Source organism: Dermacentor silvarum, chromosome 9, assembly GCF_013339745.2.
Source record: "Dermacentor silvarum isolate Dsil-2018 chromosome 9, BIME_Dsil_1.4, whole genome shotgun sequence".
Taxonomy (NCBI): Eukaryota; Metazoa; Arthropoda; class Arachnida; order Ixodida; family Ixodidae; genus Dermacentor; species Dermacentor silvarum.
This window is the reverse complement of record NC_051162.1, coordinates 107,918,771-107,934,876: the sequence shown is the minus strand read 5'-3', so window position 1 is coordinate 107,934,876 and position 16,106 is coordinate 107,918,771. Positions and strand designations below refer to the sequence as shown.

Genomic DNA, 16,106 nt, shown 5'->3' with positions numbered 1-16,106 from the left:
CAAAAGTGTGGAGAATGGGCTTAAAAAAGCTAAAGGGGCACCAAATTCATCCGCTGCCTCTTGGTGAATGACCAAGGAAATACCTTGCAGGACCAGGCTGACTGTCTTGGGGAGCACTTTGAGCGTGTTTCAAGCTCAATCCACTATTCCCAACCCTTTCTTAAATATAAACAGAGAGAAGAATCTAAGCCATTCGTACGGAAATGTCGACAGAACGAACCGCATAACCTTCCTTTCAGTATTGCCGAGTTGAGAGCTGCCTTGATCGCATCTAAGAGCTCTGCACCGGGACCCGACAGAATCATGTATGACATGATTAAGAACATACACCCTGATACACAACTGACACTACTCGCACTTTTCAACACTATTAGGGCTGCCGGATACCTTCCGTCCGCATGAAAGAAGCGATTGTGGTCCCTGTATTGAAGCAGGGTAAAGATCCTTCCTTGGCGGCAAGTTACCGTCCCATAGCTCTCACAAGTTGCCTGTGCAAGCTATTTGAAAAAATGGTTAATCGACGCCTCATACATTTCCTTGAACTGAACAAAATGCTTGATCCCTATCAGTGCGGCTTTAGAGAAGGCCGATCCACAACTGATCATCTTGTGCGCATTGAAGGAAATATCCGAGACGCATTTGTACATAAACAGTTTTTCTTATCGGTATTCCTCGATATGGAGAAGGCGTACGACACAACATGGCGTTACGGTATCCTGAGAGACTTGTCGCGAATGGGCATCCATGGCAATATGCTAAGCCTAATAGAAAGCTATTTGTCTAATCGTACCTTCCGTGTCAGAATCGGCAATGTATTGTCACGTCCATTTATACAGGAAACTGGTGTACCCCAAGGAGGTGTGCTCAGCTGCACACTCTTTATCGTCAAGATGAACACACTCCGTGCCTCATTACCACCGGCTATTTTTATTCCGTCTACGTAGACGACATACAACTAGGCTTCAAGTCATGTAACCTCGCAGTGTGCGAGAGACAGGTACAGCAGGGCTTGAACAAGGTGTCCAAGTGGGCAGACGAAAACGGGTTTAAAGTTAACCCCCACAAAAGTTCTTGTGTTCTTTTCACAAGAAAGAGAGGCCTGATCCCAGACCCCTGTGTAGAACTGTATGGACAGCAGATACCTGTGAACAAAGAACACAAGTTTTTAGGCATCATACTTGACTTCAGGCTAACTTTCATTCCCCACATAAAATATCTCAAAGGAAAATGCCTAAAAACAATGAACCTAATGAAGATTCTATCTCACACAACATGGGGCAGCGATAGGAAATGTTTAATGAATCTTTACAAGAGCCTCATTAGATCGCGACTGGATTATGGTGCTGTAGCATACCACTCTGCTGCCCCAAGCGCGCTAAAGATGCTAGATCCCATTCACCATCTAGGTATCCGCCTGGCCACTGGCGCTTTCAGAACAAGCCCCATTGAAAGTTTATACGTCGAATCAAATGAGTGGTCACTCCATCTGCAGAGAACATACACCAGCCTCACATATTTCCTTAAAGTCCACTCTAATCATCAGCATCCGTGTTTTAATACCGTTAACGATACGACGTGTGCTACACTTTTTCGCAATCGTCCCTCTGTAAGACAGCCTTTCTCACTGCGTGTCAGGGAGCTTAGTGAAGAAATGGATATCCCACTCTTCGAACATTGCTTAATGCCTTCAGCCAAGCTGTTACCCACCTTGGGAGTGGCAGGTAGTAGCATGTGATATATCATTTATAGAGGTTACAAAGCACGCTTCAGAGGTAGAAATCCGAATGCACTTTCTAGAATTACAGTCCAAGTACTCGTGCACAGAATTTTACACCAACGCTTCTAAATCACATGCCGGAGTATCTTATGCAGCCGTCGGTCCGTCCTTCTCGGAATCCGGCGTACTCCACCCAGAAACAAGTATCTTTACGGCTGAGGCCTACGCAATATTGTCAGCCGTAAAACACATAAGGAAATCAAAACTTCAAAAAACTATTATATTTACAGACTCCCAAAGCGTTGTAAAAGCCTTGAAGTCACCCTGTAAACAGAAAAACCCTGTTCTTATTGAGCTCTATTCTGTTCTGTGTAGAGCATACGCAACTAACCAGCATGTCATTATATGCTGGGTGCCTGGGCATAGAGGCATCGAGGGCAATGTTCTTGCCGACCAAATGGCCACATCAGTCACATCACCCGCTATTAACCCTACAGCTGCTGTTCCTGCAACAGATTTAAAACCTTTCTTGCGAAAGAAACTGCGAAGCCACTGGCAACGCTTGTGGGATGCAGAAACAAGTAATAAACTTCATTTGATTAAGCCACAGTTAGGTTACTGGCCTTCCGTAACAAAAACCCGGCGAACTGATATCCTATTCTGTCGTCTAAGAATAGGACACACGTACGGCACCCACAATTTTCTATTGAGTGGTAATGACCCGCCAACCTGTGGTAGATGTGGTGAGAGGCTCACCGTCCTCCACGTCCTCCTGGAGTGTCGGGAAGCCGAAAGAGAAAGAAACACTTTCCTCTAGCATATCGCTATTATGTCCCTTTACATCCCGCTATGTTTCTCGGTAAAGAACCGCTCTTTAACATCAAAGCAGTCCTCGCATTCCTGAATGATGTTGTGCTACATGTTATTAGCCCAACAAGTTCGTAGCGCATCCTCTCTCCAGAGGATGTTGCTGTGATTGTTTTTTATAGCACATGCCTCCAGGCCCTTGTGTCTCAAGGGCTCTGTTTAGGCACTTGTGCTTCTGGCTAATTCTTGCATCTGCAATATTTTGGAAGTCATATCATTCTATCGCAATGCATTGCTCATGTCTATAGTACATATCATTAGTCATTGCCATAATCTTATTACGTATAGATTTTACGCACTTTACAGCGACTGCTTTTAGGCCCCTTTACAGCCATGCCACATCTAACCTTCATATAATTGACTATTCATGTACCACTAACAAGCCATTACCATCGTCCTGGCGCTCTTTGGCCACACCTGGCCCTTGCGCCAACAAACAACAATAATCATCATCATCATCTCCGCCATACATAGTTGTCGGTGATGTGAACGCTCATAGCCCCTTATGGGGCGACTCTCGTTTAGATGCGCGAGGACGCCTTATAGAAAATTTTCTGTTTTCTTCAGGTGCATCTATACTTAACAAGAAAGAGCCAACTTATTACAGCGTTACACATAACACATACTCAGCCATTGATTTAAGTATGGTCTCGAGTACTCTAATTCCGTATCTGGAGTGGTCTGTTCTCAGGAACCCCTTTGGGAGCGACCATTTCCCAGTTATGCTAAACTTAACAAAACAAGATACAGTGCTTGCCACATTTTCCTCGATGGAACATGGACTCGGCCGACTGGGAAATGTTCCGAGAGCTTACGTATTTAGGCGGAGATGAAATTGCTGTTTTTAATGTAGAAGACGCTGTTGCATACCTAACAGGTTTCATTATTAGCGCTGCAGCTAAATGTATTAAGCAAACTAGCGGATTAGCTAATAAGCGTCACATCCCATGGTGGAACGACGAATGTCGGAAAGCGCGCAAAAATCAAAACAAAGCTTGGAGATTGCTTCGCAATTCTCCAACTGCTGAAAACCTCATTAATTTCAAACAGATCAAATCACAAGGTAGGAGAACACGTCGACGTGCAAAGAGGGAAAGTTGGGATAGGTACATCGCCAGTATAAATTCGTACACCGATGAAAGAAAAGTCTGGAATCGGGTAAATAAACTAACAGGTCGGGAGTCGCATCCCCTACCCTTAGTAAGTACACAAGGTGATAGCCTGGAAGATCAGGCGGATTGTCTAGGCGAACATTTTGAGTATGTGTCAAGTGCATGGCACTATACCGAAACATTCCTGAGAATCAAAGAACGCGAAGAGCGGCGACCCCTAAATCGAAAAGGCTCATCGAGTGAGGCCTAGAATTCCCCATTTACTTTAGCTGAGCTTAAAGCATCTCTCGCTTATTGCAACAACTCAGCGCCAGGTGGGGATCGTATCATGTACGAAATGATTAGGTACTTACACCCCGAAACACTGAAAACATTCTTCTCTCTTTTTAATGCCATGTGGGCGGCTGGCTGTATTCCGTCTTCATGGAAAGAAGCCATAGTCATCCCCATACTTAAACAAGGCAAAGACCCGTCCTTGGCCAGCAGCTACAGGCCAATAGCTCTAACAAGCTGCCTGTGCAAGCTGTACGAACAAATGATAAACCAGCGCCTAATATGCTTCCTAGAAAATAACAAAATTCTGGACACCTCCCAGTGTGGTTTTCGAGAAGGTATGTCTACAACAGACCACCTTGTCCGCATTGAGGCATATATTAGAGATGCTTTCATACATAAGCAGTTCTGTCTGTCTGTATTTCTAGACCTAGAGAAAGCTTACGACACCACATGGCGCTTCGGAATTCTCCGAGATCTTTCGGCGATAGGTGTTCGTGGCAATATGCTTAACACAATCGAAAGTTACCTCACTAACCGCACATTTCGCGTAAGGGTGGGCAGAGCTTTGTCTAGGCCATTCACACAAGAAACTGGTGTGCCGCAGGGCGGTGTGCTTAGCTGCACACTATTTATTGTAAAAATGAATTCCCTGCGTACAGTCATCCCACGAACAATGTTTTATTCGGTTTATGTCGACGATGTGCAGATAGCCTTTAAGTCATGTAATATTGCCATCTGCGAACGACAGGTACAGCTGGGAATGAACAGATTGTCCAAATGGGCGGAGGAGAATGGTTTTAAAGTTAACGCTCAGAAAAGCACTTGCATTCTCTTTACAAACAAGAGAGGCGTAACGCCTGTCCCAAGTATACAAATCCAAGGAGATGCGCTCTCTGTGAGCAGCGAGCATAAGTTTCTAGGAATCATTTTAGATTCCAAGCTTACATTTATTCCTCATATTAAGTATCTGAGAGCAAAATGCCTGAAGACAATGAACGTTCTAAAACTTCTGTCCCGCACAACATGGGGCAGTGATCGAAAGTGTTTGCTTAACTTGTATAGCAGTCTTGTCCTCTCACGGCTTGATTACGGGTCTATAATTTATAATTCTGCAACGCCAACTGCATTAAAAATACTAGACCCCGTTCACCATCTGGGTATCCGCATCGCGACCGGTGCTTTCCGAACAAGTCCGATCCAAAGCCTCTATGTAGAGTCCAACCAGTGGTCACTCCATCTGCAGCGTTCATGTAGCAGTTTCACATATTTTCTGAAAGTCCAAGCAAACAATGAACATCCTTCTTATTCAACCATAAATGACGTTACCGCTGCCACACTCTTCCATAATCGACCTGCAGCGAGAAAGCCATTCTCCTTGCGTGTGAGGAACCTCAGTGAGGAAATGGGTGTTCCACTGCTTGATCATCGTCCTATGGCTCCAGTGAAACTGTTACCGCCGTGGCAGTGGCAACTCATAGATTGCGATACATCGTTTGTAGAGGTAACTAAACACGCGCCAGAGGCACACATTAAAATGCATTTCTTAGAGCTACAATACAAGTACTCGTGTACAGAGCTTTACACTGACGCTTCCAAGTCACATGCCGGGGTGTCTTATGCAGCCGTTGGCACATCCTTCTCGGAATCCGGTGTACTCCACCCGGAAACGAGTATTTTTACGGCTGAGGCCCATGCACTGTTGTCGGCTGTGAAGCATATAAGGAAATCAAAACTTCAAAAGGCAATTATATTTACGGACTCCCTAAGCGTGTAAAAGCATTGATGTCACTCGGTAAACACAAAAATCCTGTACTTACTGAGCTCTATTCCGTCCTCTGTCAAGCTTATTTATGTAACCAGCATGTCATTATATGCTGGGTGCCTGGCCATAGAAGCATTGAGGGTAATGTGCTAGCTGACCGAATGGCTACGTCAATAACATCACACGCTATTAACCCTACAGCTACTGTCCCTGTAACAGATCTGAAACCTTTCTTGCGAAAGAAACTGCGAAGCCACTGGCAACGCTTGTGGGATGCTGAAACAAGTAATAAGCTTCACTTGATTAAACCACACTTAGGTTTCTGGCCCCCCGTAACGAAAGCACGGCGAACTGACGTCTTATTCAGTCGGCTGAGAATAGGACACACGTACGGAACCCACAGTTTTTTGTTGACAGGTGATGAACCACCAACCTGTGGTAGATGTGGTGAGAGGCTGACCGTCCTCCATGTCCTCCTGGAGTGTCGGGAAGCCGAAGAAGAGAGAAGGAAACATTTCCCTGTAGCATGCCACTATAATATCCCTCTTCATCCTATGATGTTTATTGGTGAAGAACCGGTGTTTAACACCAAAGCAGTCCTCGGTTTTTTAAACGAAGTGGTCCTGCATGTTATAAGCCCAACAAGTTCGTAGCGCATCCTCTTTTCAGAGGATGCCGCTGTGATGGTAATTTTGTATAAGCACATGCCTCCAGGCCCTTGTCTTTCAATGGCTCTGTTTAGGCAGTAGTGCTTTTTGACAATTTTTATATCTGATATATCTTGTATATCATGTCATTGTTTAGCAATGCATCTTTTACCTTCATAGTACACGTCACTAGTCATTGCCATTATCTTATTCCATGTAGATTTTACGCACTTTACAGCGATTATTTTAGGCTCCTTTACAGCCACGTCACATCTACTTCTCTCAATTCATCACTTCACTGCGAACTAATACTGTCATGGCGCTCTTTGGCCATACCTGGCCCTTGCGCCACTAAACCCCAACAATCATCAATTTTCACATCTGTGTTTATGCATGCCATTAATCGACGATAGCTCGTGTATTAGTATGGCCAGTGATGTAGCTACCAAACCAGCGCTTTATCGAAAGGTGAGTTGACCCGGCTGGCGACGACATTTTCGTGGGCTAAAGGCTTACCTTTCTTCAGCGAAAACCATTTTTCCCGTATGGGTTTCATAATGCCATTATTTGACGAAAACTCATGTATTAGCATCGCGAGTGATGCATGTGCCAATTCAGCACTTTAATCGAAAGGTGAGCGGACCCGGCTGGCGAGCACATTTTCGTGGGCTATAGGCTTACCATTTTTTCAGCGGCAACAATTTTCACATACAAGTCCATTCCTGGTGTTAGTCGAAGTGAACTTGTGTATTACTATCGGGACTGGTATATTTGCCAAACCAGTGGTTTATCTAAAGGTGAGTGGACCCGGCTGCTGACGACATTTTCATTGGCTATAGGCTTACTATTTTTTCAGCGGCAGCCCATTTTCACATCTGCGTTTATTAATACCATTAATCGACGAGAGCTCGTGTATTAGCATGGGCAGTGATGTAGGTGCCAAACCAGCGCTTTATCGAAAGGTGAGTGGACCCGGCTGGCGACGACATTTTCGTGGGCTATAGGCTTACCATCTTTTCAGCGGCGTTCAGTTTTCACATATCAGTCCATTCATGGAGTCAGTCAACGTGAACTTATGTATTAGTATCGGGAGTGATGTTTGTGCCAATCCAGCACTTTAATCGAAACATGAGTGGACCCGGCTGGGGACGATATTTTCGTAGGCTATAGGCCTACCATTTTTTCTGCGGCAACACATGTTCACATCTGCATTTATTCATGCCATTAATCGACGAGAGCTCCTATATTAGCTTTGGCAGTGATGTAGGTGCCAAACCACGCTTTGTGGATAGGTGAGTGGACCCGGCTGGCGACGACATTTTCCTGGGCAATAGGCTTAGCATTTTTTCAGTGACATCCAATTTTCACATGTGTGTTTATTCATGCCATTAATCGACAACAGCTTGGAAGTGTATGTAGGTACAAAACCACCACTTTAGGGAAAGGTGAGTGGGCCCGGCTGGCGACGACATATTCATGGGCTATAGGCTTACCATTTTTTTTTTCAGCGAAAACCAATCTTCACGTACGTGTTTATTATTGCCATTATTCGATGAGAGTTCGTCTATTAGCACGGGCAGTGATGTAGGTGCCAAACCAGCGCTTTATAGACAGATGAGTGGACCTGGCGACGACATTTTCGTGAGCTAAAGGCTTACCATTTTTTCAGCAGCAGCCAATTTTCACATCTGCGTTTATTCATGCCATTAATCGACGACAGCTCGTGTATTAGCATGGGCAGTGATGTAGGTACCAAACCGGCGCTTTATCGAAAGGTGAGTGGACCCGGCTGGCGACGACATTTTCGTGGGCTATAGGCTTACCATTTTTTCAGTGAAATCAAATTTTCAGATCTGTGTTTATTCATGCCATTAATCGACGAGAGCTCGTGTATTAGCATGGGCAGTGATGTAGGTACCAAACCGGCGCTTTATCGAAAGGTGAGTGGACCCGGCTGGCGACGACATTTTCGTGGGCTATAGGCTTACCATTTTTTCAGTGAAATCAAATTTTCAGATCTGTGTTTATTCATGCCATTCATCGACGAGAGCTCGTGTATTAGCATGGGCAGTTATGTAGGTGCCAATCCAGCGATTTATCGAAAGGTGAGTGGACCCGGCTGGCGACGACATTTTCGTGGGCTATAGGCTTACCATTTTTTCAGTGAAATCAAATTTTCAGATCTGTGTTTATTCATGCCATTAATCGACGAGAGCTCGTGTATTAGCATGGGCAGTGATGTAGGTACCAAACCGGCGCTTTATCGAAAGGTGAGTGGACCCGGCTGGCGACGACATTTTCGTGGGCTATAGGCTTACCATTTTTTCAGTGAAATCAAATTTTCAGATCTGTGTTTATTCATGCCATTCATCGACGAGAGCTCGTGTATTAGCATGGGCAGTGATGTAGGTACCAAACCGGCGCTTTATCGAAAGGTGAGTGGACCCGGCTGGCGACGACATTTTCGTGGGCTATAGGCTTACCATTTTTTCAGTGAAATCAAATTTTCAGATCTGTGTTTATTCATGCCATTCATCGACGAGAGCTCGTGTATTAGCATGGGCAGTGATGTAGGTGCCAATCCAGCGATTTATCGAAAGGTGAGTGGACCCGGCTGGCGACGACATTTTCGTGGGCTATAGGCTTACCATTTTTTCAGTGAAATCAAATTTTCAGATCTGTGTTTATTCATGCCATTCATCGACGAGAGCTCGTGTATTAGCATGGGCAGTGATGTAGGTACCAAACCGGCGCTTTATCGAAAGGTGAGTGGACCCGGCTGGCGACGACATTTTCGTGGGCTATAGGCTTACCATTTTTTCAGTGAAATCAAATTTTCAGATCTGTGTTTATTCATGCCATTCATCGACGAGAGCTCGTGTATTAGCATGGGCAGTGATGTAGGTGCCAATCCAGCGATTTATCGAAAGGTGAGTGGACCCGGCTTACGAACATTTTCGTGGGCTATAGGCTTACCATTTTTTCAGTGAAATCAAATTTTCAGATCTGTGTTTATTCATGCCATTAATCGACGAGAGCTCGTGTATTAGCATGGCAGTGATGTAGGTACCAAACCGGCGCTTTATCGAAAGGTGAGTGGACCCGGCTGGCGACGACATTTTCGTGGGCTATAGGCTTACCATTTTTTCAGTGAAATCAAATTTTCAGATCTGTGTTTATTCATGCCATTCATCGACGAGAGCTCGTGTATTAGCATGGGCAGTGATGTAGGTACCAATCCAGCGATTTATCGAAAGGTGAGTGGACCCGGCTGGCGACGACATTTTCGTGGGCTATAGGCTTACCATTTTTTCAGTGAAATCAAATTTTCAGATCTGTGTTTATTCATGCCATTAATCGACGAGAGCTCGTGTATTAGCATGGGCAGTGATGTAGGTACCAAACCGGCGCTTTATCGAAAGGTGAGTGGACCCGGCTGGCGACGACATTTTCGTGGGCTATAGGCTTACCATTTTTTCAGTGAAATCAAATTTTCAGATCTGTGTTTATTCATGCCATTAATCGACGAGAGCTCGTGTATTAGCATGGGCAGTGATGTAGGTGCCAATCCAGCGATTTATCGAAAGGTGAGTGGACCCGGCTGGCGACGACATTTTCGTGGGCTATAGGCTTACCATTTTTTCAGTGAAATCAAATTTTCAGATCTGTGTTTATTCATGCCATTCATCGACGAGAGCTCGTGTATTAGCATGGGCAGTGATGTAGGTACCAAACCGGCGCTTTATCGAAAGGTGAGTGGACCCGGCTGGCGACGACATTTTCGTGGGCTATAGGCTTACCATTTTTTCAGGGAAATCAAATTTTCAGATCTGTGTTTATTCATGCCATTAATCGACGAGAGCTCGTGTATTAGCATGGGCAGTGATGTAGGTGCCACTCCAGCGATTTATCGAAAGGTGAGTGGACCCGGCTGGCGACGACATTTTCGTGGGCTATAGGCTTACCATTTTTTCAGTGAAATCAAATTTTCAGATCTGTGTTTATTCATGCCATTAATCGACGAGAGCTCGTGTATTAGCATGGGCAGTGATGTAGGTACCAAACCGGCGCTTTATCGAAAGGTGAGTGGACCCGGCTGGCGACGACATTTTCGTGGGCTATAGGCTTACCATTTTTTCAGTGAAATCAAATTTTCAGATCTGTGTTTATTCATGCCATTAATCGACGAGAGCTCGTGTATTAGCATGGATGTAGGTGCCAAATCCGGCGCTTTATCGAAAGGTGAGTGGACCCGGCTGGCGACGACATTTTCGTGGGCTATAGGCTTACCATTTTTTCAGTGAAATCAAATTTTCAGATCTGTGTTTATTCATGCCATTAATCGACGAGAGCTCGTGTATTAGCATGGGCAGTGATGTAGGTACCAAACCGGCGCTTTATCGAAAGGTGAGTGGACCCGGCTGGCGACGACATTTTCGTGGGCTATAGGCTTACCATTTTTTCAGGTGAAATCAAATTTTCAGATCTGTGTTTATTCATGCCATTCATCGACGAGAGCTCGTGTATTAGCATGGCAGTGATGTAGGTACCAAACCGGCGCTTTATCGAAAGGTGAGTGGACCCGGCTGGCGACGACATTTTCGTGGGCTATAGGCTTACCATTTTTTCAGGTGAAATCAAATTTTCAGATCTGTGTTTATTCATGCCATTAATCGACGAGAGCTCGTGTATTAGCATGGGCAGTGATGTAGGTACCAAACCGGCGCTTTATCGAAAGGTGAGTGGACCCGGCTGGCGACGACATTTTCGTGGGCTATAGGCTTACCATTTTTTCGGTGAAATCAAATTTTCAGATCTGTGTTTATTCATGCCATTCATCGACGAGAGCTCGTGTATTAGCATGGCCAGTGATGTAGGTACCAAACCGGCGCTTTATCGAAAGGTGAGTGGACCCGGCTGGCGACGACATTTTCGTGGGCTATAGGCTTACCATTTTTTCGGTGAAATCAAATTTTCAGATCTGTGTTTATTCATGCCATTCATCGACGAGAGCTCGTGTATTAGCATGGCCAGTGATGTAGGTACCAAACCGGCGCTTTATCGAAAGGTGAGTGGACCCGGCTGGCGACGACATTTTCGTGGGCTATAGGCTTACCATTTTTTCAGTGAAATCAAATTTTCAGATCTGTGTTTATTCATGCCATTCATCGACGAGAGCTCGTGTATTAGCATGGCCAGTGATGTAGGTGCCAATCCAACGATTTATCAAAAGGTGAGTGGACCCGGCTTTCAACATTTTCGTGGGCTATAGACGTTTTCACGAGGGCGCTTCCGACGGTCTGGCGTGGAGAGTATGTGTCAGTGTTGCCTGTTCGGTCTGGACTGTGCGCTTGCCTTGCGCTTGCATTGCGGAGTGGTAGCTTTCCTTCGATGTTTCCGTTTATTTTTGTCACGAATGACTTACGCTCGTAAATAATGGCATATACTCATGAAAAGTCTACAGGCCAGCACTGTGCAGTTTATGGGTGCACAAACAACCAGCGGAAAAGAACGATTTTGGGGACTATAGTGTGTCCACAACACAGCACTCCGCGAGAGCATTGCCGATGTGGTATGTTCACGCTGCACCGGTTTCCTGCATCACCTGATTTGCGGCGTCAATGGATAGCTGCTGTGAACCGGAAAGATTTTACAGTGTCCTCGTGGTCGCGAGTTTGCTCACGACATTTCGTTGGCGGAAGAAAGACTGACGAGAACGCTGTGCCCGCGCTGCATTTGGGCTACGACAGAAAAGTGAGTTCCCGTTCTTTCTTTGAAAAGCGCACTAGATCATTTTGCTCAGCCTTCTCATTATCTCTAGGTGGTTTTGGGACGGCGTCGTCTGGTGAGGCACGAATACATCCCGCCAGCTAAGAAGGTACTCAAGCGCGACATTGCAGTGGTCGTTGTAATGACTTTTTCTACTTGCTTTTCAGGCGAAGTGCATGCCCAGCGACGAGAGCACAGGAACTTCTGACGATCGGCCCTTAGATTCTGGCTTCGAAGCCTGCGCACATAAGGTCAGTATGGAGCCAACGTTTTCGGTACTTCAAAATATTGGACCCAGAAAAGTTGGTGTGTTAGCTGCAGATTGCGCAATCGTTCATTTACGGCGCGATGAAAGCCAGCCGAAAAACGAAAATCACAAGGAACAGGACGCTGTCCAGTGCTAGTTAGCAGCTTTTGCATCAATAGTTTCAATGAAGCAACGCCCTGTCTCCTGTCGGCATACGCAAGCAGGAACTAGTGTTTTGTACAGTGGGAATGTCCAAGGAAATAATACATGACAGCTTTCATAAAAGCCTGCAGAATAGCAGATGAGATAACTTTCTCACCTCAATAAAAAATAATGAGTAAATTATTTTACCGTACTCCAAGAGGGCCATATCTTGAGACTATAAGGATTTCAAATTAGAATGCCAAATATTTCCAACCACTTTGTGGCAGAAGCAGGGACCAATCCAAGGCTTTATCAAAGTGAGCACTGGCATAACCTGACTCTTCACAAATGCTGTGAGGAAAGAAATTTCTGAATACATTGGTGCTTGAAAAAATTGGCTATTGTTACTGTCACTAATGTGCTAAAAATAATCTGGATGATAGAAGGCTAACAAATACTCGTGTGCATGTATTTACTTTGTTTCAAAATATTTTGTGACGTGCTAGCAGGCAGCTTAGCTTCAACTTCCCCTGAACGGTGATAATCTAATTCCTGATCATTAGCAGTCTATGCATGGGAGCAAGCAGCGTAAGCGCAAAAGGCAACTAAAGAAAGAAAAGACATACAGTGCAGTTGTCAAGAGACAATTGAGTATGTTGGTTTTGTGCCATGGAATAAAAAGGTCAAGAAAACAAAAAAGACTGCCACCACACAGTGCTGTGTGGCATCTGGCTTTCTTTTTGGTTATGTGCTTTTGTGCTGCTTGTATGGTGTACACATTTGTGTCGGTTGTCTTGCGGTCTAGCACTGCTTTTTTAACATTGCAAGTCAGCCAGCCCAAACGTGCAGGGAAGCATGTTTTTAGGCATGCGGGAAAAGCACACTGATGTTTGATAGTTTGAAAGTTAAATGTAGTTTTGCCTCCGACAAAAGTGATGCCTACGATAGAGTGTAGAGCATTTTGAAAGCTGACCTTACAATTAATGAAGCTATACAGTATGGCGAGCTGATTGACGTGATATTTTTCATGCAGGAGCCATCTGAGGGAGCACAGGCAGACAGCGAATGCTTTGAGGACACAGACGCTTCCACTGTGAGTAGCCACAAAGCTTTTTATCTTCTAATGCTACAGGGGTCTGTACCACTGGTGCACACCATATCTTGCTGACGAGAGCATGCTATGGCTTTTTTATTCTCAGTGACAGCAGTTTTGCCTATGATAAAAGTGATGCCTACCAAAGAGTAGAGCATTTTGAAAACACACCTCAGAGTTAATGAAGCTGTAGCATGCCGAGCTGATTCACAACGTGATATTTTCCATGCAGAAGCCATCTGAGAGAGCACCAGCAGACAGCGAATGCTTTGAGGACACAGACGCTTCTACTGTGAGTAGCCACAAAGCTTTTTATCTTCTAATGCTACAGGGGTCTGTACCACTGGTGCACACCATATCTTGCTGACGAGAGCATGCTATGGCTTTTTTATTCTCAGTGACAGCAGTTTTGCCTATGATAAAGTGATGCCTACCAAAGAGTAGAGCATTTTGAAAACACACCTCAGAATTAATGAAGCTGTCGCATGCCGAGCTGATTGACAACGTGATATTTTTCATGCAGGAGCCATCTGAGGGAGCACCAGCAGACAGTGAACGCTTTGAGGACGCAGACACTTCCACTGTAAGTAACCAGAGTATTTTGTCGACTCATATAACTGTAATATATGAAGCCCTGCTATCTCAGCTGGTTGGTTATATGGTGTATTTTACACAGGTGCTACCCAAGGGAGCACAAGAAGACTGTCAGCAGTTTCAAGATGCACACTTTTCCACAGTAAGTGTCATCAAAGCATTTTATTTGTTTTGCATTGGCTTCAGAGACCACTTTCACGGGTGAACACCTGTAACAGCTGTTACCAGCTGACATGACCGAGATGATAGCACGCTATGGGTTTCTTACTATCAGTGACAGCCCTCTTGCCTTTGATAGAAGTTGTGCCTGTCATAGAGTGTGAAACGTTTTGAGAACACTCCAGATTCCAGCTAGAGTTTGAATGAATAAATGCTTTGCAAGAGAGCACAAGTTAGACCATAAAATTACACACATCACTATTAGCAGCAGCATAACTGTGTCCACTGCAGGACAACGGCTTGAGTCAACCTCTAATTAACCTACCCTGTGCCAGCTGTGGCCACCTTATCTCCGCTAATTTTTTTGTCATCTGCCTATCTGTCTCTTTGCTACCCCTGTTACACTTGTATTCTCTTGGAATCCACTCCATTACATTAAAAGACCAGCGGTTACCTCTGATTTCCATTACTTGCTCTGTCCACACTCATTTCTTATTCTTGATTGCTGCTAGGATATCTTTAACTCATTTTTGTTCTCCTACTCACTGTATTTTCTTGTCTCTTAATGCTATGCCTGTCATTTTCCATTCCATAGCTCACTGCTCTGTCCTCAATATAATTTCAAGCCTAAGTTTCTGCCCCACAGGGTGAGTATTGGCAAGATGCAATTATTACATACTTTCCTCGTGACAGATAGTGGTAGCCTACTAGGCATTCCTGCGTCAACTTTTATATTACAGTGTGAGTAATACAGGTAGCCATCTGACATGTTAGGGTAACTAAGAGCATTGCAAGGTATTTTTTATCTTAATCACAATTGCAAGCCATTACGCAGCGAGCACATAAGAGAGAGGACTACAAGGCACACTGCCGGTATTAGTGAAGCCCAGAATGTGTGCAGTTACCACTGATTAAATGTCCATAATGTAATGCCCAAGTTGATGAAGTACAGCGTTTACTCACATTATGCAAACAATTCACCACTGTGCACACTGGTTTCTGGCTGTAGGACATTTTGAGAAAAGTCACATTGCACAGTGAATAAACTTGCTTGGCAGGTGTTTTTAGTGCTCATAGTCTCAGGGACACCAGTTTCCGAGTTAAGTGTAGACAGCAGTCCCCGTATTAAGGAATAGCTTAAGTGCAATAACTACAACAATTCCCTTCAACAGGTCTCGACAAAAGACAAGTCAACACAGTGGGAGGAAATTGGCCACAATGACCACACCTATTCCCAATCTGGGCTGCAATACAGTTTCGGAAAGCAGCAAGGCTTGTCATCAAGCTTGACAAAAGAAGACTGTGAATTCTTTACAGGAATCTCAAAACCCGTCTTTGACAGCTTAGTCAAAGCTGTAAAAATTGAAAGCAGCAAGAACTTCCTAAGACTCTCAGTCGACGACCAACTGCTACTGACCTTAATGAGAATGCGTCTTGGCCTGCTTTACGGACACTTGTCAAGAATATTTGGAATTTCCGTTTCATACGTGCACAAGCTGTTCATGCACACCCTGTCTGTGTTGCAGAAGGTTATGAAGACAGTTGTGGTGTGGCTGCCACGATCACTAATCAGAAATAGCATGCCAGAATCTTTTGCTGAGAATGGTTATGAGAAAACAACCTGCATCATAGACTGCTCCGAGGTCTTCCTTCAGCGGCCTAAGAAGCTGCTTGCTAGAGCTCAAACCTACAGCAGCTATAAAGCGCACAATACAGTGA

General features: G+C 44.8%; 1 protein-coding gene across 1 annotated transcript in view; it reads left to right on the top strand.

The window, feature by feature from the left end:
• Nucleotides 1-16,106, top strand: part of LOC125940385 (uncharacterized) — a 41,144-nt gene that overhangs the window by 24,459 nt on the left and 579 nt on the right. Inside the window, 4 exon segments of the mRNA XM_049656488.1 lie at nucleotides 13,867-13,926; nucleotides 14,158-14,217; nucleotides 14,311-14,370; nucleotides 15,560-16,105. Coding sequence (XP_049512445.1) covers nucleotides 13,867-13,926; nucleotides 14,158-14,217; nucleotides 14,311-14,370; nucleotides 15,560-16,105 — 726 coding nt within the window.